Source organism: Chaetodon trifascialis, chromosome 3, assembly GCF_039877785.1.
Source record: "Chaetodon trifascialis isolate fChaTrf1 chromosome 3, fChaTrf1.hap1, whole genome shotgun sequence".
Classification (NCBI taxonomy): Eukaryota; Metazoa; Chordata; class Actinopteri; order Chaetodontiformes; family Chaetodontidae; genus Chaetodon; species Chaetodon trifascialis.
Window position 1 is genome coordinate 10,453,646 of NC_092058.1, and position 24,040 is coordinate 10,477,685.

The 24,040-nt window shown below is 42.1% G+C and overlaps 1 protein-coding gene across 2 annotated transcripts in view; it reads left to right on the forward strand.

Annotated features, from left to right (window-relative positions):
* The window catches only part of ppp1r16b (protein phosphatase 1, regulatory subunit 16B), a 90,509-nt gene that overhangs the window by 30,099 nt on the left and 36,370 nt on the right, over window positions 1-24,040 (forward strand). The window contains exon 2 of one of the 2 annotated variants that reach the window (XM_070959321.1): window positions 2,232-2,641. In XM_070959321.1, coding sequence (XP_070815422.1) covers window positions 2,377-2,641 — 265 coding nt within the window. In that variant the 5' untranslated portion in view covers window positions 2,232-2,376. Of the gene's footprint in view, window positions 1-2,231; window positions 2,642-24,040 lie in introns of those variants that run through there. The other variant, XM_070959322.1, reaches the window with a different exon arrangement.

The window sequence follows — 24,040 nt, forward strand, 5'->3', positions numbered from 1 at the left end:
TGATCCACTTGGGATGAATATAATCACATCAAATACACAGATGAAGCTGGAAAATGATTAACTCCACATACATACATACATAGAAATGAAGGACACAAGTGACATGTTGACCTTAGATGTTAAGCTTTGTTAATATTAGACTTTTACAGACATCACACACTAATATCTCACCTTTTCTATCACAAACAGTCGCAGCAGCTTTTCGAGCTTCTGCTGCTGCACATTTTCTTGTCGCACCCAAAAAATCTGTAATTTTTACAGACCATCATGCAAACCAGCAAATTAAGCCATGCCTAGAGACTGCTGAGCGCTCAGCATTTCTGCGCCTGCCGTCTGTCTTCCTTAAAAGGCGGAAAAAATTGCTGACAGCTTTACTTGAACTTCCTCCAGCATAGTTTGACACCCTGCTGATAATCCTCTTGCGGGCGACCTTCGGATTCTGACCCATGTTTTTACGAATCATTTGCTGTAAACCGGTTTGCTTTGTTAAAGGCATTTCCAGCTCGTGCCTCTTTCACACAGGCTCAGTCTCCGCTCGTGGTTTGGTCAACAGGTTCTGTCATAGAGGAGAGACTCGCATCTCCGAGCTGGAAATTTTTGCACGCCTGAAGGTGTCAACAGTGTGGCAAGGTCGAGCCCGGAGTTTCATTTGTGCCTTTTTGAGTTACTGCATGGATGATTTTGTCTCTGAGCACTTTTTTCTGCTGTTTTATTAATTTTTTTATGTAAAGTGCTTTGATGCTGGCATAGAAATAATACAATGTGAAGTCACTTGGCAGCAAACTACAATGGACACATTCTGTTCACTTAATCACACACACACGCACACACACGCACACACACACACCCACACACACACACACACACACACACACACACACACACACTGGTAAACTGAGGACTGATGCTGTAGGAAGTGATTGCACTGCTTGTTTCCTGTCCATGTTTAGCAGTTAGGTAGATGTAGAGCTGCAAAGGAAATGTAGTTTAACGCTGGCGGCGGACTCATTGCTTGCTGTCGTTGCATTGTGGAGCATTTAATCAGGCGATGCTGCCGGACTGCAGCGGTTCATGATTGAAGGGCTGCAGACATGATGAAATATTAATCAGCATTTATAAAATAGTAAGTAAGAACATGTTTCGTACATAAATCGTGCATATTTAGCTTTTTAAAGTTATGGAAATCAAATGTAGTGTAGTTTGTTTTGGTACGTGTTTGCAGGCTGAGTGACGGGGACGGGCTGGACGTTTATCAGGAGAGGCTTTTCTGGCTGCGGTAATAAAATGTCCGCACATTGTTAAGAGTGCTGTTCAAAGGAAGTGGTCTGAATAAGCTCAGTCACTGTGCAGATTTTCATCCCGCTGTATGTTTGTATTTAGTCTGTATTTACTGCACTCAAACTTAGTTTCCCCTCTGGACGGTTATTTGTACAGTTTTCCACAGAGTCAGTGAACACACAGTGTGCTGCTTTAGAGCTCCAAAAACAAAAGAAGCTACACTTGTTGAGAGAAAAAAAAAGAGACTTTTGTTCATGTTTGCAGCCAGTAGAGCTACATCAAGGTAACGATGGCATGAAAACCCCTGCTTCAGCTCGCTGCCCGGGTACTTTTTTTCTTTATCAGTTTCTCATCACGCTGGCGTCTTTTTGTAGCGTTCAGGAAGTGGTTAACCTTGATGGAGGATAGTAGCGAGGTCTATAACGGCTCACGAAGCAAATGGAAATTGAGACTGCAGCCCATGCTCAGTCATTTAGATAACAACAGAGAAATTGGCCTCCATTCTCACAGAAGTACATTTGTCCATTTTCCTCAACCCTTAAAGGCATCGAATCATCTTGATGGAGTGTTTACTGTATCATGCAAATGGAAATGAAGCCAATATGAGAATAACATATTGCTTTCATCTTTGTTTCACCTTGATGTGAGATATGATTTTATTTACACCATGTGGTGTCAGACAAACACAGGCTACAGACAGCCAATGGAAACACGTTCAGCATTTTGTGGCACACTACTTTAAACTTGGTTTCTACAACTAGGCCACTAAAATGCATCCCGGCACTTTGCTGTGGTGCATCAGACCAATGCTCACTTTTAAATGTCATTGTTTCCTCAGTGCATTAACTCGAAGTCTTACAATCCAACTACTTGCACATTTTATTGCTGATGTATTTAGTTCCAGCAAGTGAAAGTTTCTATTCTGAACTCTCTCTCTCCGTCTCCTCACTCAGGTCTTTTACTCCTGCTGAAAGGATGATGTTGACGATAATGGGAGGCGGCCACGGCCGAAGGTGCAGCCCTCGCTAGAATCGCACTTTCTCCCTCAACTTCACCCCTGCGCCGTCATTCGCTTCCGCCGTCCCTCCCCCCGCCGTCATGGCCAACCACCTGGAGCTGATCCAGGAGCTGCAGCAGCTGGACAAGGTGCCCAGCCTGGAGAGGCTGCGGGCGGCCCAGAAGCGGCGTACCCAGCAGCTGAAGAGATGGGCTGTGTACGAGAAGGAGATGCAAAACAAGAAACGAAAGGCTGACAAGAAGGGTCGCAATGCCAACAACCTGCCGCAGGAGTCCAAGAGGCATGTGTCGTTCGCTGCCAGCGTGGCACTTCTGGAGGCGTCGGCCAGGAATGACCCGGATGAAGGTAGGGGACGGGGCACTAAAGAATATTTATGATGTGTGCAAATTAGAAAGTAGAAGTGTGCTCTTAACACATGTGACTAGTGGACACACAGAATACAACCGCTGTAGACTTATTCTCCTTGTAACAAGGCAACGCTCTAAAAAAATGTGCCAGGGCTTCTTTCATGAGCTCAGGCCCAGCACAAAGCTCAATGACGCCACATTTGAATAATTACTCTAATTTCAGCCTCACCTCACTACTTTAGCTGGATATCAAAATGCCAAGGTCAGGAAAACCATTAGCTGGGCCTGCCCACTTAAACTGCCAGTGGAACTCACTCCGTTCGAGCTGAATTTGTTCTGCTAGGAGACTGTTTTATCATTGGGAAATAATGGAGTTGTCACACTGAGATGAAACTCTGCCAGTCTTTTAATTAAAATTTCTACGGATGGTGCCCCCCTATTTGGAGATAATAATTGTTTTCCACCAGTACAAACAGTCCCACGATGCTGTGGCAGTGCTAACAGTGTGTCAGCGATGCAGGAATGATAACAGGCTGCTTATCGCGTCGATATGACATCTTCTTTAACTTCACTTTAACTCAAAATTAGATTGAACTCTTTTTATCATAACAAATGCAGCCTGGGGCAGTGCTACTGTACACTCTGTGCTTGTGTAAGCTGTCTTTACAGATATGGAAACAGCCACGAGACCGGCGTATTTCCATAATAATTCTCAGAGCAGCTCCACACTGTGTCTACACACATACTCGTGCACACATATGCACATGCACATGGGCTGTGAACTGGCATGGAGCTGGTCAGTGGAAGTCTTGGGGTGTGTGTTGTCTGGATGGGCTGTGGATTTCACCATCACGTTTAAACTAAATCAAGATTTGATAAAACCAGCAGCAGGCGAAAAATGGAAATCACCTCATTGAGTAAAATGGAAAAACTTTTTTCCCCACGCTGAAAAAAAAGCCAGCGATGTTGCTGTTTCTGCTGATTCTGCTGCCGCTGCTTCATTACACACAGATAGAAGTGTTGTTGTGTGAAAGATTTGAAAAACGGTTTGAACAGCATTAAAAGGTTTTCGTCGTGCGCTGCCGTGCGGCGTGTAATTCCCAGAAAATCTGCTGAGCCACTTAGACTTCGAAGCAGGATGTTGTGGCTGTTAGGGACTCGTGTAATTCTGTTGAAACATGCAACATCTACTCATTTACTGTCATTTCCAGGAAACGTGTATTTAACAACACTACGCTAGCATTCAAGGAAGATTTGATAATATATATCAACAGCAGCTTACAAGAATTGTTAGCAATACATTCTGCGTATTTAAGTCGAACACGTATAGTTTAATTAAATGTCCAACGCTTCTTTTGTCATCTTTTGTGGTCTGTTTATCCAGTTTTGAGAGAACAGACAAAACACAGGAAGCAATAGGCTGAGCTCTGCTGAGTCACTAGTTTTTCTTACATAAAGAAACAATTCTTTGCGCAACCTTTGAATGCCATCTGGCCGACTTGTCGAATGAAAGTAATTTTTATGATTTAAGCGGGTACCTCAGCTGGTGTTTGTCCAGCTTGTAGCCTTGACCAAACAACTGATTATGTTATCGTGTGAGGATTTTGCATAGTAATACAGTAGACTGAATAAATGTAGAAATAACACTAAGCTGTTGTAGATATAAACGTCCTTTGCACTTGTGTCTAATATGCAGAACAGCTGCAGGGATGTTAATATCATTTGGTGTTTCCTGACTTCTCACACGGCTGTACAGTTGAATGGATTGTCATGAACTTTAATCAACACATTTATGTTCCCCTCAGGATGAATTGTAGTAAATCTGCTGATCCTAACTTCTCATCTGGTGCCATCATCAGTTCGAATTTCAATTTGTCCAAAGCTTTGGTTTATAACCTCATACCTGCAAGAGTAATGATAGTCCCATTAATCTCTGCTGTGTGTTTGAGTTTAGGGCTAAGTAGCCAATGCTAGAATGCTAACATCAGTGTTTCCCATTAATTATCCAGACTGTGGAGGCCCGTCACAACTTCATAATGAACCCAAATTATTTTTACACTTCTCATAATAAACGATCTCTAACATTGTTTGAGCTGATGCTTATGCGAAGCATCACTCACTCACTCACTCACGTTTGCTAATTATCTAATGTTAACGTTATTATCAGCGGCTCTGACTGTTTTCATCATCTGAGGAGCAAGTTGGCTCATCGTTTGAACTCTGTCTCGTTTGCTTTGCTTTGTGGGTGTGACTCTTTGTCATCACCATTCATGAACAACCAATGTGTTTATGGTTGAATTGCTAGAGCACCAAATCATTGATAAGAGCACATTTTTCATAGATCAGCCTCTTAATTTCGCTCTGTGCACCAGAGTTATACATTTATCTTTGAGATATACAAAACTCACCCTTCAGAGGGTCTGAGGTCCACCCCCCACAGGATTTTGTGAGACTGAACATGCTAAGCTAAGATGGTGTGCATGCTAAATGTTATGCTTGCTACACATTACATTAGCAGTTAATGTGTAGCATTGTCACTGGGAGCCTGTTAGCATGCTGATATTAGCGTTAAGCTTCAAGCACCACTGTGACTAAGCACAGCCTCACAAAGCTGCTAGACTCTTGTTTTTATGTAGCTGCATTTTATATACTCACTCCACTTTAAAGAGCGTCAGTAATTAGGTATTTTCAGCAGCATGTTTGTACACAATAAACATGCACTTGTTAGTTTTTGGACTGACTGTGTTCAGTTTTTTATGTCATTTTCACACATCTGAATAAACACGCCAGCCAGGCTGTGGGAGTGTGCAGCATTGGACGCGTTGAGAGCACATTTCTTTGCTTTGTTTTGAGCATTACTGATTTGCAGAAGCTTTGTCAGTTCTCCTTTGCGCTGACAGTGCCTGGGCATAGAGACTTTTGTTATCAGCGCTGTTTAATGAGGGTGACCATGAAAGAGGCAGAGAGATAAAAAGAAAGGGAGACGGGGTGTAGCGTTGCCCACACAGCTCCAGTGGCAGCTGGCTAGCTCAGGAGCCTGATAATCTCCTCTCGCATTCCCTCTGGTCCCCAAATGCTCGATCAGGCATCATGACTCCACACGCTATGCTGCTCAAGGCAAACTGTTCACAGTCTCTGGGCTTCGCTTACAAAAATATTATGTGACAGTGTCCTGCATTCTCTTCTACAGCCACTTCAGAGAATGTAAAAATAGGAAAATTTCTTGTGATCCTGATGGAAATGAGCATCTCAACGCCGACTTTCACTTTAAGATTCATTTTCATAAATCGGGACCAAAATTTGGACCCATCATATGCAGAAACAATGACTAACAAAGCCAGTGTGAGCAGTGGAAAGTTACGGACGTGTTAAGAAAGAAAACGAGCCTGGTTTTCATGAAGCGAAAGGAAGGGAGACGTAAAAACAACAGAAAGAGATTGATTTTGACCTGAGGCTGACTCCACCAGGCTCGAGGCCATAAGAAGATGAAAGGTTGCATTGGCTGAACTCCTGTTTAATCCCTGATTGGTTGGATGGAGTGAGATGTTTCCTGTGTCTTCTCTGTGGTTGCAGTCAGAGCATCAGTGGGTTGACGGGAGGGTACGTGTGTGAGCGCACACCGACAAATGTGTGCGTGTTCATCGCTGTGCATCCTTTCTTATGCATGGAGTATTTGCTGTTTTGTGGCTCTGTGAACAGTGCAGGTGTGAATGTTTATGTGCTTGTGTTTAAGTGTGTATATTCGTGTGTGTGTTCTCTTTCCTCTCCGAGCCGCAGCTACAGTGTCCCTTTCATTATAACTTCCTCACTGGAAGCTGTGGGAGCAGACTCACCAGGCCGTGAGGAAATGCAGATATAGTAAAACCGCAGAGGACACAATGTGCACTGGAGCTGAAGTGTGTGCGTGCGTGCGTGTGTGTGTGTGTGTGTGTGTGCGTGCGTGTGTGTGTGTGTGTGTGTGTGGAAAGAATAGGCTGGACTCTGTTGAGTCTCTCGTTTTTACTGTATATTCAGGTTGTGTATGTGTACTTTCTATTCTTGTAAATATGATATCTCAAGAACACCTTGAGGGAATTTCTTCCAATTTGGCACAAACGAGTTAGAGTTAGATAGTGAGAGGTCAAAGGTCACTGTGACCACACAAAACACAATTAAGGCCATAACTCAAGAATTAATACACCAATCATGACACAATTTCACACAAATGTCTCAGAGGATAAATTGATGAAGTGATGACATTGTACCTCAGAAAGGTCAAAGGTCAACTTCAGTATGACATCAGTAATGTTCTGCAGAAACACTTTTCTGGCCATTATTCAACACCATAACTCTTTTCAGTAAACCTGAAGCTCATACAGCATTTTACATTTTTAGCCATGCAAGCAGAATGGCTGCAGGGATGGCAAAGGCAGCGCAGCACTGATGTATCTCGACAACTGCGGCGTGGATTATATGATATTTTATACAGACCTTCAGAGTCCCCTAATATCATCAGAAATTTTGGATCGCACAGTGTGTAGTAGAGCGGAGGTCTGTGTGTGTTCGAGTATTGTGGTCTTGAGATGCAGAAAGGGAAATAAAAGCGTTTGCCTGAGTGTTTGATATTCCATGAAGGTAAATAAACTTTTCACTGTGTGTTTCCAGTTGTGTCTCTGCCTCCTTGTCTGCTAGCCAGAGAAAGAAGGGAGAACTGTAGGGAGCAGGAAGAGGAGGATGATGGGATCGGGAGGGATGCATCCTGAGTCTGAGCCCATTTCTTTGGCCTCCGGCTGCCACCGTCCTGAACCCTCTGCCCCCTCACTGTGATGAGGGCTGATGGCTGTGAAATTACTGTGAAGCACCTCAGTGTCTCTCTGTGCAGCTCTCTGACTATTGACACTGATAGGTTTTCTCCTCTCCAGAGAGCTGCAGTCCAGCAGCCATTGGGGTCAGAAAGGACGGTCAACATGCACGCACGCACGCACGCACGCACGCACGCACGCACGCACGCACGCACGCACGCACGCACACACACACACACAGAGTGTATAGACTGGACTGACATTTCCTCTTAATACCGCTGTATTATCTGATTTTCAAACAACTCTGATATGACTGATGGAGTCAAGATTGTCTGTGGAAAAAGAAAATATGAATTGAGGTGTGTTTCACGCATTGGATTCAATAAATGTAAACTATACGACACCTTAAAAAAACATTCATGGCAATCAGCGAGTGTTTGTATCCAGGCATGCAAAGCAGCTCGTTTTTTATAATTAAGCCGACACCATCAGTTCAAGTCAAGGTAAACATTTGGTGGCAATCAAATCACCCCGCTGATTAGCTGACTGCAAGTGGGCGAAAGTAGCATGGCTGAAAAGGTCATCCAGTAATCCTGACAGCTTTTCAAAGCCTCCCGAAACAAGATAGTGAACTGTGTGATTCTCCTGACGAGCGGCGCCTTGCAAGCCTGCTCTGCTCTCTCAAGGAAGTAGCTCGTGGGACGTGTTGGACTGCATCTGAAGGTGAAAGACTTTGTGGTCGTTGCAAACAGCCGCACTCAGAGGCAGCGTGACAGGAAGTGTCACAGGAAGGGACACAATAGTTGTTAAAATATGTAAATAACAGAGGTATTAAAGAAAGAACATGAAAACGACCTGTTCCTTAAAAAAAGCAACTTTTTTACTCATGTGTGTTACTTGTAATACACGACTGCTCACCCCTGTGTGGGTGTGAATGTCAGACGATCGGTTTTGGAAAGCTACAGAAAGTGTCAGCCGTCAGAAAAGTTGGCGGAGCACTTCCATCATCCGACGGGTACAGACGCCTTAAGTGGCTTCACCCAGCTCTTAATTTAAGGGCCCGATATAAATACAGTCCATTTAGAAGTGAAAAATTACTACTGATTGTAAACTTCCCTACTTTATACCGTGGGTCTCGTATAGGTCTTTGATTTTCTATTTAAATTGTGAATTAGTCATACTTGCATTTCATCACTTGCACGCTGTCAAAACTCCATTTTATGAAGTTTATGACTTGTTTTATTATGCATTGATGTTTCAGGCATTTTATGCAGCAAGTTACAATAAGTGCATTTTATAGGATACATAAATTCACAAAGACAACAACCAATTTAAAGGGATGAAGCAATTAAGTATCCATGAAGGAAGATAATACACAGACATCTGGAAGGGTGCAGTGTCTCCGTGGATTCGACTTGATTATTTAGCTTTAGCTGTTTGCTAAAGCTAGCTAGCTAAAGCTAAATAAGAAGCACGCTAGTTGCTGTTACTGGGTCCAACCTAAATAATTAAGAACCCATTGTAAAATGTGTAAATTGCAAAAGCATCAGTGTAACTTGTTTCATTTCTGAAAACGATCCACAGTGTCACCACAGACCTGTGACTGATAAGTGATTTAAGGAAGGGGCTGTTTGTTGCAAAACATACAGCAATGACAGAGCCGTCCTGAGCCGAGTGTTTCCCACCCCAGGACTCTATTTATTCACCCACTCACATGGCAACACCCAGCGCACTAATTACCACTTATTCTCCACTTAAAATCATAACTTGTAACTTGATGTCTGAGAAGCCACGCTTTCAATCCACGTTCCCTTTTTAGCCGTGCGGCTTTTGCTCTCGGTTCACCGCTGCCTTTCTGCCATGTCATCACCATATAAATACAGAGGAGGAATAAATCTAGATTTCAGGATAGAAAAAAGTACTCCAGCAGCGAACGCCTCATGGAAGGAGAATTCGCATGTGGTTTTGACTTCTTTTTTTCCCTCTTTCTAGTTATTTGTGTGCAAATGAGGTCTCGGTGGAGCTTTTGTCTTCTTCTTCTTATTATTAGAGTGGTAAGGCCTTCTCCTCAGAGGCCCCAGACGGGCTTAGCTGCTCCCAGGCATATGGCAGCAACACAGTGGCATTAAAAAGACGCACAAGAAGACGCATGCAACACAAACAAAAGTACGTCACATCAGGTGCAAGCTGCTGAAAAAGCTCTGACCTTTGACAGCGATGTCTGCGGAGTCTCTCTCTGTCACCTCAGTTCCTTAAAGCGCAGAGCTCCTCTGCAGAATCTCTTTTTATCGGAGCATAATGAGCCGAGCACATGAAAGGGGATAATGTCAAACCAAGACGAAAGAGAATTGGTAAACTTCACTCTGCGCTCGCAGACATAAAAAGATGGACTTTTGAACCAGATTCACCAGCTAATAGAAGTCATCCACTCCATCTTTCAGATGCCTTCAAATACTGTAAACCAAGCACAGTGTTTAATGATTATTTGTAATATCTTCTGACAATTGTCTGCTTATTTACATGACTGAGCCATAAGCTGTTTTTCATAAGACAAATATGTCATCAACCTAAAGGATTTCAATTACAGCACGCAGTAACAAGTGCTGAGCAAAAAAAAAAAAGCCAGGAGGCTGTTTACTCACATGTTTACTCACATGCTCAGCTAAGCTCTAACCTCTGACCGTCGACAACTGCAGTGTAAGCCGGTCAGCATCGTTTGTCCAAACACAAATCACAAGGGTGAGCGGTGTGTAAGGACACCAGCGTGTGTGTGCGTGTGCGTGTGTGTGATTCAGCACACTGAGACAACACATGTGCAGCATTTAAAAAAACACTGCAAAAGGAGACAAGGACACAAGCACAGAAATGCAAAAACACAGGCAGCGCGAGCAAATGGAGAAATGCAACAGAATGGAAATGAATTCCAAAACAAGAGAATTTTCAGGGGACACTAAATTTGGTGGGCGTGCATCAGTTTTTAGTGTCCCCTGGAAACCTCTGTTGTTTTTCCATTGTGTTCTGTGTGCCCTGCAGAGTGTCTGGATTTGGTTGTTGTTGTTGTTTATGTTGCTTTTGAGGTTTTAGGGACACCATCATCTCTCATTTCACACATCGCACTTTTTAATGTTAAACCATGTTTAAGCATTGTTTCACCCTAAAAAAGGCATTTTTAAAATCCTGTAGCACGCAAACCTTTTCAGGCCTTTAATTTAAACTGGAACTGGAACTGGAATCCAGTTGATGGACAGAAAATGAATCAGCCACAATTTTGATAATCAATTCATCATTTAAGTAATTTCTTAAGCAAAACTTCCAATAATTAATTAGCTCCAGCTTGTTGAATGTGAATGTTTTTCTGGATTTCTTAGTGTTTTTTGACAGTAACATGAATATCTTTATGCTTTGGATAAACAAAGTGAGCATCTGTCATACTGGGCTGCAATGGACTGTTTGGACTCTTTTCTGATGTTATAGACTGAATGATTAGTTAATTAATCATGCAAATATTTAAGATTAATCAACAATCCGAGCCCTACTTCATATCATCCACTTGATACTTAAATATGACCACTGACTAAAGGATTTCAGTAATACAATCAGATACATAATACCGACTGTATTATGTATCATTTTGTACTGTTTATTGCTCACATGTGCAGTGAGGATAATGAATTACTCGTGTGATGCCATATGGCTCTTTCTGGATGCTTAAGTCATTCAGTCGTAAGCCTGAAGAAGGCTGCGACCATTTCTGCCCTCTCTGCATCTTTGCTCATGACAAAATTAAGCCGCTTCACTTGAGGCCAAATCAAGGCTCCTCCACCACGGGCTCTTTGCATCTTTTGCTTCTTCTTCTCGTGTGATCGCCGTTGATTTTATGTGACATTTCTGAGCAGTTGATTACTTAAGTGGAATTCAGCATTTCATCCTCTGAGTGGGGCTGCAACAATGACAGGGTTGAGCCCGACAGATAAAATGAATCTTTGTGCAGCAATCTATTGAATGCTGCTGTGATTAGGACGACTAGTCTGACGCTCCAGACATCAGCACATTTTAGCAAATGTGTTTTTCCACTGGGCTGTCTTCATCACCATTGCTACACTTACTATTGATATTCTTCTGTCTTTTCTGTGCTGTCAGACCTTTGTGATTAGGGCACTTTTTCATGGCGTCTCAGACAGCCTTCAGGTCAACCAAACTCTTTCTCTGCCCTCTCTTGCCCCGTCTGTCTAAATTAACATTCCTCTATGGGCTCATCAGACTCCTCCATGTGCTGCTGCTCTGCCTGGCACACACTGGCACTGCTGTCTCCGTCCCCGCCATGCTGGTTCATGTGCCTCAGTCTGGGCAGAGGGGACTGACTCATCCTGGTCATGTAACATCGTTTAGGATTAAAATTTGTTGGGAAAAAAAGTAAAAACACAAAAGTGGAAGCAGTGTGAGTGGCTGAACTAGTATGTGTGCAGTATAAATGTGTGTGGTGTTGTGTGGGGTTGGTGCGGTCAGTTCAGAAAGAGCAGGATGCACTGGACCATGGAGTTATTAGGATTTTGGCTTATTTAGCTTCATAATTGCACATGTTTCTTGGCTGTGTAACTGTCACACAACAACAAAGGGTCATTTATTGAACTCGAGCACAGCGCTGACTCTCTCTGTTTCATCATGTGCTCTACTTTCAGCACAGCTCTAATTTTCTTCATGCCGTTAAAAAGCTTTTCTGGTGCCTCTTTTTAAACTGCTCACACTCCTATAATGATAATAATTATTATTATTATTCACTGCTGGCTTAGACGAGGTCTTAACTGAACCGTGCTGCTCTAAACAGTAGCCTGCCAACAGGCTCACTGAGATCTTCTCCCTCTCCACTCCTCTTCCACATCAGTCAATCTCCTGGGAGAGCCGCGACTCTCAAGTTAACTCCTATTTCCATGGTAACTGAGGCAGACATGGAGAGGTCCAGGCAGCCATGGCCCAGAGCTACTCAGCTGCAAAGACACAAATTGCGCATCATCATTCCTGCTGCTGCATGGGGCGGCATGTGGGAGCCTGTCAGGTGTGGTTGTGGCTGCTGGGTTAACTCGCTCTCAGGTGAAACTGTCACGGATGGAAGTGAACGTTACATTTTGAACAAATATCAGGAACATTATCTGAGAGTGATTTTCACATTACAGCAAGGGTTGGACTTAAATGTTAAGCACTAAGCTAAATACGTAAAAGAGAAATGGGAAAGAGAGCTTAATGCTGACATTGCAGATAATGATTGGCAAAACATGTGGAAGATAGACGACACATCAGTCAGTTTAACATGGAAGTACAGCAGATTCTTTGTTACAGGCAAGATGAAAAGTAAGCTGTTGTAGAGATGTCTGATATGCTGGAGGGAATGTGAATTATTGGATGTAGGTTACTCTTATTGAGGGCCACAAAACGACAGCTGGAAGTCAGCTGATGTTGTTAAAGAGCGGCAAAGTCTGTGAAGTGACGCGGTCGGGCTGCACTGATGTACCAACAAAACATCAGACCTGAAGTAGTAGCTGTGATTATAGGACAGATATCAACACTGGCTGTAACAATACTTTAAATTATGAAACTGCACAGGTTTAAGTAAAGAAAGAACTTGTTTTGGAGGAATTAATTGTATACAAGAAGAAGAAAGCGTCAAAAAGATGCCTTCACTATTATTTATTGTTGCACATGGGTTTATTTGTATTGCCATGAATGTAACTGACATGGTGAAAAACAGTCTGACGCTCTGTAAAAACGATCGATCTGTAAAAACAGACACAACTGGAACAGTCGTGTGCATCACTCCAGCAAACGCTCAGTGCTGACTTTAAAGCCTTTCATTATGCAGACAGGGAAGCAGCTCTGCTCACACGTCTCCTCCATCTTTATCAGCGTCTGTGGATGAAGACCACCTGCTCGAGCGCCGGCCTGCTCAAGTCGTTTAAGTGGTCGTGTGAGTCGGGCTTCATCCAATCCCCTGAATGCCTGTTCAGCAGCCTGCTGCTCCCCCGCTCCTTCTAAACCACCTTGTAACCTCTTCCAGCGTCTCACCACCTGCCCCCTCATACTGAGTGAACAGCCCTCCACCATACAGTAAATCCTGCAATAGGATTCTGGATTATCCAACGTGGATTAGGCCTCACCAAACCAAAGAGTGGCAGCGTGTTTCTTTAACACTTAAATTGGTAATGTTAAACCCTGGAAGGGCAGTGAGTGACCTTTCAGTTGGATATGGGACACTCCAGAAACTGAGGACTGAAGATGGTCAGCAAAGTTTGAAATGTTTTGACAAGCTTGAAAACTGACCTGAAGTAAGAAAGTGCCAAAAGGACAGCGTTAAGACGCTGAACTGATCCGTTGAGTGTGTTTTTGAGAAATGTGATGAAGCTGACTGAACAAATATATTTTGAACTGATTGAGACATTAGAAAAAGTGAAAATGTGTGTTACTTTTGAGACTTATACATATATATATAAACCCTAATTGTATTGAATTAATTAGGATTAAAAAGCATGCAGGCTCAGAAAGCAGATTAGATTCTAGATTCTGATTTGACTTAAAATACCAATAATAACCAAAGTCTACTCACTTTTTACTAGAGCCATAAAATCCTGAGCTGGGATGAACAAATGGAAGCCACTGCAGCTGGTCGTAGCCTGAGGAGCTGTCAGTTCAACAACAAGGCCAAAAATACTCCTGTCCTTAAGCCTCAGATACTCGTAAAGGAACAATAATTTTCAGAATCGCCTCCAAGACACATTAGATGTATTTAGCTCTTGAGAAATTACTGACTTTGTTTTTGGGTCCAGCATCTATTGGCCAGTAAAGGAATTCGATCTGAGGACCGTTTAACATCAGCTTTAAATCATCGCATCGCACTTCTCTAACTTTGGCATGTATTCCTCTTCCTTGGCAAAACCTGGAGCCCACATTACCCATAATGCAACTGAACCACCAATAGCTCAGTTGGTTTGGCCAGAGACTGTTTGGTGTGGCTATAACTTATGCTAGTAGCAGCTAATGTGGGCTCATGCTGCTAGAGATGAGGAGGTCTGGTAAGAGGCTCCCTGTGGAGATACAGAAATGTGTAAGAGTGTAAACTATGTGGAGGTCGTCTTCTGGTTGGGTTCGACCTCTGTTTAATTTGTGATGACCTCCCTCTGTGTCACAGTCATTCCCTGGAAATCTGCCTTAGTTCTTATCCCTCCCTCTCTTTCTCCATAATCAGTGGAAGCCTGCTATCTTAATGCCTATTAGCAAGCATACTGCTGCATAATCCAGAGTATTACTGAGACAAACAATACTGATGTTTGTGTCTCTCTCTGGTTTTGTCCTGTAGATCATGAGCATGACTTGAACACTGCTTTTGATTTGTATGTAGGTTTACAAATTGGTCACATGGTTTCCTGATTATGTGAAGGTCTGTGTAGTATAGGATACAAACCGCAAACGCAATTGGAGTTCAATTATAAGTTATTATAGTTTAGGGCAGCTTGGCTTCAGATTGAAGATTGCTAGAGAGGGGAAGAGTATTAATTGAAATGCTTGGTAAAATGGATGATTTTGAAATGTTTTTGCCTCTGCTCATCTGTTACTGTACCTGACATGATGTGACTGCACTGATATGACTGATTAAGAAGCCTGGATTAGTTCCTGATGGCTCAGGTCTGCTACAATAATTAGTCCTAAAAATGTTGATCTTCTTTTAAATATTTTGTATCTTTAGCCAACTTTAGAAATGGCACCGTTGGTCTGTCCATCAGTCCACCACTTTGTCCCAGACTGAATTATCTCAATAAAATGATCCCCAGAGGGTGAATCCTATTGACTTTGATGACCCCTGACTTCACCAGCAGGTCAAACTTTTCACATGTTAAATATCTCAACATCTACTCAATGGATTGGCACAAAAAGTGAGTGCTAATTGCTAATTGCTAATTGCTAATGGCATTCCATCATGTATTTTGTGCTAACTAGTAAATGCTAACAAGAATGCTAACTTGCTAAAACCAGAACAGTGCACATTGTTAACATTATACCTGCTAAACGTTAGTATGTTAGCATTGTCACTGTGAACATGTTAGCTTGCTGATGTTAGCATTTAGCTCAAAGTTTCACTCTACTTAAGTACAAGGTCACAGAGGAACAAACATGGCCGTGACTTTTAGATTAAGCAATCACAATGTCTCTCTTCATTATTATTAAGAAGATGGGACGTCAGCTTATTCTGTCACAGATGCTTTCAGTGTTATCTTTGACCTAATTAGTTTGAATATATATTACAGCTCTGCCTCAAAGATTGAAAGGAACCCAGACACTGTTGGCAGCGTCGTATGGAAATAAACTGTGAAAAGGCTCCATTATTTGAGATGGGGTTTATGGATTTGGAGTTAATCTCGTGAAGTGTGTGTCTTGAAATGAGCTCTTTTTCTTCATAGTGCCAGCTGACATTTGTGAAACCACAAAACAATGCCTGTGATGTGTCAGCGTGTCCACGGTGTCAGCGGGCCACCTGATGGATTTGTGTGTTAATTACATTATTACGAGTTCTATAACGCTGTCTGGGTTTTAGAGTTCACATTGTCTTACCAAATCAAAACCTGGGATCTTTGGAGTATGTTTTGTTTATTCGACTTTAGTGTTAATTTGCTCACGGTGACCCAGAGAACACCTGCTGCATCCCAATCTACAGTTTGTGGCCTTCCCTGCTGCGCTATCGAACTGCATCTGCTAAAGCAACGCAACATACAATTAAAGTCCCTTAATAGCTCATCATGTGGATGATAATTATAACACACAGTGGAATGCTAATTATATCAATGATCTTCTCTCCTAACGTCCTACTAAAACCAATGTCATTTATGGACGTGCCAAGTGGCCTACTTTCTGCACAGCCGACAGGAAGCCAGAGGAGGCTACCTTTCCTGAAGAGTGTTGGGAACATAATTATGTTATTTTCTGAAACCTCCTGCTGTTGATATGTTTGGGGCCATTTGATTGCTCTAAAGTCAAACTATCTCATTTGTGGGAACTGATGCACACTGATGAATATGAGTGCTTCATCGGCCTTTTTCCATTTGCAGTAAATTAGTAAAAACGAATGAAATTGTGGCAGAACCTAATGATGACAGAAATGAACACTTGCAATATTTCGATCAGTTATTTCAGTATTGCAAGCTGAGTGAGAAATATTCAAAGAACAGAGTAGCTATGCCTTCAAAACGCTGCTCCGTTTTAACTGTAATCACAAACTGGAATTCTGTGAAATAATCTTTTATCATTAATCTCATCTCTACTGGAGATGCGTGTGCATATCTGTTACATATTTATTGTCATTATTTTCAGACCTAATTCAGATTTTACAGTATATTTATGTTTCTTCTGACTTGGTTAATCCTCTTTAGCATAGCTTGAGAAAACGTTATATACATGTCGGTATTCAGGTTTATTTTAATAGTTAGAAACTCACTAGTTATGCTGAAGGTGAATATCCAGTCCATTTTTTATCCCCGTACACTTTAAGTACGACTAGAATTAAAATACATTGTTGCCAAGAAATCAGTATATCTAAGGTCAACTTTCTACAACTTAACAGAGAAAAACTCTCATAATAGGCCCAAAAGTACAAAGGCAGGAGACTGTGTCCATGTTATCAACTGTTTCTCTGAAGCGCAGTGAAGATGTCAGACCTGGGTGCTATCATTGATGCCAGTCTTACCTCCAGCATCACATCACTGCTTCCTACCAGACAGCTTTCTACCATTTGAAACATATTTCCAAACTTAGGAGCCTCCTGTCCCCGTCTGACTGTGAATAATAGATCCATGCATCCATCTCCAGCTGATTAGATGACTGTAATGCCCTTTTTGCAGGATTTACAATAGGCAGGCAGAGTGCTGCAGGCAGAGTGCTCGCTGGGACTTGGAAAAGACAACAGATCACACTGAAAACACTTCACTGGCTGCCATTGCAGCATAGAACTGATTTAAAGTATTACTGCTTGTAATCAACAGTATGTGTCCTGAATATATTTCCGACCTGCTCACTGGCTATAGCCCAATCAGATCCCTCAGATCATCGAGCATTGAGTGTCTCCTGAATGTAGCTACAATGAACCAAGTCATCTTTTAGTCGCTGTGGTGCTGTTCTCTGATGGCTTGAGATCGGCTCCAGCTGTTTCTTCTCTTCAAACATTTCTTTTCTCTTAGGCTTTTGGTTAGAGAGAGAGTGTGTGTGTGTGGAGGTGTGTGTGTGTGTGTGTGTGGAGGTGTGTGTCTTTGTGCATGCCTGATGTAATCCATCAGCGAATACTGCAGTAGATGTAGCACAGAGGTTATTAAAAACTGTACTTAATGTGTGTGTGTGCATTGCATGGGTGTCTGAAAGGTTATTTTATACATGTGGGGTATTTATGTGTGTTTTCTGTCTCACTTGTTGAATGATTTCTGTGTTCGACTGTAAAACACATTTACAGGACTCCACATGAGTTTACCTGTGCTTGACCTGACTCGAAGCACTTTCTCCTTATTAAAGTGAGAATTCAAACCTCAGTTAGATCTTCAGTTGAACAGAGTCACAGGGCGCAGCCTCATGTGTATCATCCTTGTCTCTGTATTTAATCTGACCTTTCTCAAAATGTTTTATGGTGCACTTAAGACTGTGAAATATCCGTGTTGCCTGCAGTGCATTAGAATCTGCCCTCTCGCCTGCATATCGCTGTTTCAGGGGGATTATAAACCACAGTGACATTTTAGGTGTATTACATAAACCATTTTCTCACAGGTATCAGCTCGTCTGTGAGATTTAAGGGAACCCGTGGCAGATATTGCTGCACAACAAATATTTGCTTCTTCAATATGGCAAAGAGAGATCCTCTCGAAAGAAAATCAATTCTCCATTTGGACTCTGCTGCGTCTGAACTCCCACAGCCCCTCTCATATCACAATCTTTACTTGATCCTCACTTCACTGGCCATTCCCCCATATCAGTGATCATTGGCTGAGAGATATGAGCCACCAGGGGGATCGGTATGAGTCAGCATCTTGATAACCGTGATATTAAGTGTATTGTACGTTCAGCTTGTGACAGAATGTCCCTTTTCCACGACAAGAGACGTGCAAGTGTTATTTACCGTCTTTATTGTGTCAGCTGATCCTGGAGATCAGAGCGTCGGTGCATTCAGGGTGCTGTGACGGGAGGCGCCCTCATCAATCATCTGCCAGGGATTTCCTAAGAAAATGAAAATGAAAATGAACTTTGAAAGATCCTAAACTCCAAAGATGGGAGGTTGTACATGTACGAGCGACTCAGTTTCTCAGTGTGATCTGTTATGATTGATGACAGCTCTTCGTATACGGTGTGATTGCCCTTTGAAGGTAGTTATTTCAAATTCAATCTGATGTTCTCTCATTTTTCAGGGACCCTTGACTGTCAATAAACAAACAACATAAAGCCACACTGACAAATATTGTATGCTACACAGATAACTGGTAACTGATCCTTTGCCACAGGTGATGCAGTATGTAGCTCTCATATTGGTTTGCATGCATATACACTTCAGGTGCAGTGAGGATTATTTGTCAGAAACTTTCTCTCCATTTAAAGGATCCTCGGCAATAACTAACAGGATGTCGATTCAAGAATAAGAAATGATCCTATTACTGGCATCCTGGTTAATGTTTGACAATAACAGGCATGGTGGAAATGAAAGCTCCATTCATGTTTCCATGAGCCGACCTTACATGACCCACAGCTGAAGCTCTTCTGCAGTGAAACTCTCCAACATGACTCATCAATGGAAAACTGATCAACAACATCAGGTTGTTTTTTTTTTTAATGACCAGGCTCACATACCATCACATGTACCATCGGTGTGTGAGTGAATGGTTTGTGTCTAGCCACCATAGTTCAGATGTGTGTGTGTGTGAATGCAGACTATATAAATACAGTCCATTTACCATGTACAAGTCAAAGCTATAATAAGTCTGTGTACAGAAAAAGGTTAAGAGAAAGGTTAACTACGACTTCCAGGATGCATTTCTGTAAGAACCATCCAATCACAGAGCCTAAAGATGACACTGATGATTCATACGATCTGCATCTTACAACTGCAAAGATGAAGCCTTTTGAATTTAATGCTGCTTCCTGCCTCTGACCAGTGATGGCAGCCAGAGCTCGTTAGCGTTTTAATATTTGGAGCCAAATTGAAAACCTAGAAAAAAAAGCATAAACCTGCAGGGTTGTTACATTATCCAGGAAGGTCCTGGGTGTCTGATGAGTAACATTAAGTTCATTTCTGTTTCCATTAAATGAAAATAGACGTTAATGTTTTTTTAATCACACGTCTCGTTCTGATTGTCACCTATTTGCCAGTATGTGGACCGACAGAGGCAAGTCATTTTGTTGGCATGTTATTGGTATTTTAGAGTTTGTCATTTCCCAGAAAACACTAAATATAATGTTGATGAATCCTTTAAGGCTGCCCCGAGTACCAGTTTTTGGGGTCCGTCACTACTAGTAGTAATCAGTAACAAATATTTTTAATGTATAACTTCCCAGATCTTTGCTGGTGACACTGGTTTCATCTGCAGATCACCATCTGAACTGTAAAACACTCAACCGTCACTTTTGCTTTGTTTACACGAAAACAACAGTAAAGAGGATTTCCAGTTTTAATGAGGGCCGACTTGAATTACAGAAAGCTTACAGTAAATGAGTAATCATGATATTCATGACCCCTGTTCCACTTCGTAGCACACGTTACTCTTTGTGTGTAACATCTTATCAATAATCGGAGATCAGGAAACTTGTGACTTCATTCCTGTATCGTCCAAGTTCATTCACTTGGGATTTGTTTCCATCTCCAACACACTCGCGCAGTATTGTGGAGGCGTGCAGAGATAACAGGAAGGAAGGGTGGGTTTCTCTTCCTGCGCTGTTTGTTGATGTATCTTTTATCTTTTGGGAAGCATCTCGTCCAGCTCCAGCTCCTCCCTTGATGGGAATTTGTGGGACCTGCCCAGGAAGACATGCATGACATTTCTGCAGCGTTGTGTTTCTGGCTTTTGTGGCGGTAGATAATCACCACAGCGACCGCTCAATGGATTGAAATGGATTGTTTTTTAAAGATTTTTGTGTGTGTGGTCCCATAGGGTGGAGGTACAGACAGATAGGAATCACATTCAGGGTTTGTGCCTCCAGCTCCATCTCTATTTTACTTTCTCCCCCCTTCTCTCTATGCGTCTCAGTGCCATACTATCTGTCTGTGTGATGTATAACAACATTTTATCCCGCCTGCTCTCCCCTTCCAGGCTTTGTATGATCTATTCTTTAAGATCCCTTTTCCTTTCATCATAAAAGCCAAATGCTCATTGGTGGTATAAAAGGAAAGAAGTTGCACATTTCCAGCACCACTGGTCATTAAATGTGACTCTACAGGCTGCTAATGAGACAGGCAGGATGCAGAATAACGCGACCTCTTCATGAAAAAAGACTCTGAACGAAGTAAATCACCACAGTAAATACTGCTGCAGAAGGGGGCAAGCTCCCAAAACGATCAGTCAGATCACTCCACAGGAAATAATCAACAAAGTTGATATTTGATGATTTGTGAAGTCATGTATCAACCAAATATTATCTTGTCCCAGCCTCTCAAATGTCAGAGTTTGTTGATCTTTTTTAGTTTAAGTCAGTCTGATCGTGGAACCTATCGTCTTGATGATTTAGCCTGTGGAGGCAACAGCCAAATGTTTCATGGTTTACAGTGTAAAACGTCCTCCTCTGTGCGCCCATCATTGTTTACAGTCTGATTAACAGACTTTCAAATATGACAACAACTCTACATTTTGGCTAATCTAACCAGATGCATGCATATAACAGTAGATAAAGCTAAACAAAGCCAATGTGTTCTTCCTCTTTTTTGCTCTCTACATGGACTCTTTTACCTTCATGCAACCAAAGCCTGCTCAAACGTGATTGGTCCATGCTACTGGGACTGCAAACGCCTCTGATACCAAAATCTTGTCTGCACATACTGCAGATGCAGATTTCTGTTTCTAGATATCATAGTCGTGCTAATGTCGTGGCTCTGGGGATGATTGTGTCATCAGCCTCAGTTGTACTTTGCATTTTGTGTTAATTAGCAACTGTCAGCATGTTAGAGTATGCTGAGATGGTTAATGTAGTAAACACTGTTGTTGTAGTTAGATATCTACATGTAAACACTGACAGATGTTAGTTGTTTTGTGAACTCACATATCAACACGCTAATGCCTGACCTCTGTCATAGCTGATGCGTGCCGTTAATTGTCATTTTAACAGTGTTTGTAATCATAATTACAGAGATAAAGTCCCATTTATGAGGTTTTGACGTCATTTTGTCTCTCCCCCCTGTAAGTTAATGTGTGGGAAATTATCAGGTAATTACAGAATGTTAATTCGTTAATGCTTCTAAAAAGGGAGGGTTGTGTGTTTGTTGTTATTTTTGTTTTGATGCCAATGTGCGCTCTCTCGGTATGCCATTTTCAAAGACAGAATGTTTCAGCCGTTGATCTGTCAGCAGGGAGGGATTGGCTCTGAGCTGTTCGAGAGTTCAGTCACACCAGCACACCTAACGTCACACAGGCGATAACGCTTCACATCAAGGTGCTCATATTCACCATTAACTAGCTGGTTGTCAACATGCGTATTGAGCATAGTGGCTCTTTATTTGTCATAAAGCACTTATTAATGCCTCATTCAACTTCTGCTTTTGCTTGCTATCAATAAGCAGTAATTTGGAGGTTATTGAGGGAAAACTCTTAGCTAATGGCCTTGCAGAATAAGGCATTAATAAGTGGTTTAATAAAGAGCCAATGTGCTGCATTTTATAACCAAACAAATTATCTAACAGGCAAAAAGAGACGAACATTGAACTGAAATGGAACCGATTGCACTTACTGACAGATCTAAAGTGTGCAGAAATGTCTGTGGTTAATATTTTGGAGAAAATGTTGTTTTTCACTGGTCGTGATGATGTGTGCTCAAGGTTTCTCCATTTTAACAGTCAGGAACAGAGACAGCTTGATTGGAAAGTTGCCTCAGTGTTGATGCTTTAGTTTGTACTGCTGTGTGCATCTCTGCGGCAGGTTTCGACATGCTGAAGGAGGCCGTCATCGACATTCACACACCACCATCTCATTTTAACTACAGTAAATTGAGTAAAAGGAGGAGTATTTTTTATTTCCTGAGCACTTTATTGAACCCTGTTTGCACAAATTGGTTCAGACAGACCAAAGATTGAAAACAAAAACCAAATATTCCACCCAGACGTGTAAAAACCAAACAACAAAGCACAACATAAAATATGCATTAAAGGAGAGCAGAAACGAAACAAAGCAGCTGAAACGTTCATAAATATTAAGTGACAACATGACTGTCATATTGAGCCACCTCTCCCACTCTCTCCTCAAGCTGTTTACACTTCTCTCCGTCTTACTCTCCTTCCCATCACTCTCAGCGTCAGAGACATCACACATCATAACTCAAACCTATTTCATCCTAACAAATGCATCAGCGCACACCCTCCAAGAGAAGGCAATTTAGCACCGTTGTGTATATTTTGGCGCATGCGGCCCGAAAAACCAATCAAACATCGAGCTGAGTGCGCCTGTGCTGCCTGCGTGTGCTTTTGTTAATCTCACTCTGGGTTCCAGCATATATGTTAACGTACATCTAATTTCCAACCTGAGGAGGAGGCAGAGCTGCCCGACTTCTGACACCATTAGACAGCTGTTCTCCTCTGATTACCTTTCCAGACTCAAACCATGTGAAGCCATGGCTGTGTGCTTGCAGCAGAGGAAAACACAAACACGAGTGGCACCCAGTTAAATGAAATAATCTAAAAACAATAAATCTGCATTCAAGTGGAATTTTGTTTTGATGTAGGCACACATACCTGCCTTTACAGCCGCAGAGCTGTGTGCATCTAACACTTCTTGGTATTAAAAGCTGTTGATGGCAGGGTGTTGCAGTGTCGGGGAGTGTTTATTCAGTGTTCAGACTCTGTCAGTCATCCTAAATTTTTTATTTTCACACCACTGTATTATTTATCATGAAACTGCCAACATCTGGATTGTCTTCATTCGTGGTAAAATATAGATCTGTTCAAGCCGCACGCAACAGAAATGAGATGTCTGTTATCTGATCGGAGAAGTTAAATGTATTTATTTCACAGGAATGTTTACAGACCAGGATTGGAGCTTATTTGTACTTTCATGGATGGTTTTGTATTAGCGATTTGTCAGATGGACTTAAAGTTTAACTTCATCCAGATCCCCAAAACCGTTAGTACAATACTGTAGTAATACTGCAACCACTTGTTGAACTGTCTTTGTCCTTTCTGCTGGAGGCATTAAGCTAGTTAGCCGGCCGTGTTAGCGATTGCTTGACATTAGCACAGATAAACACACTGTTTAGTTCTTTTCTTTCACTTTGGTCTTGTATCTCTGGATTTGGAAAGGCTAAAAAATTCCAACATCCAAGGTCTTAAAATAAGAGATTTAGGGGGATCGATCTCACCACGAGCTGCCACTCAGTCTGACACACAAGTCCTGTCAATGTCTTGGATCTCT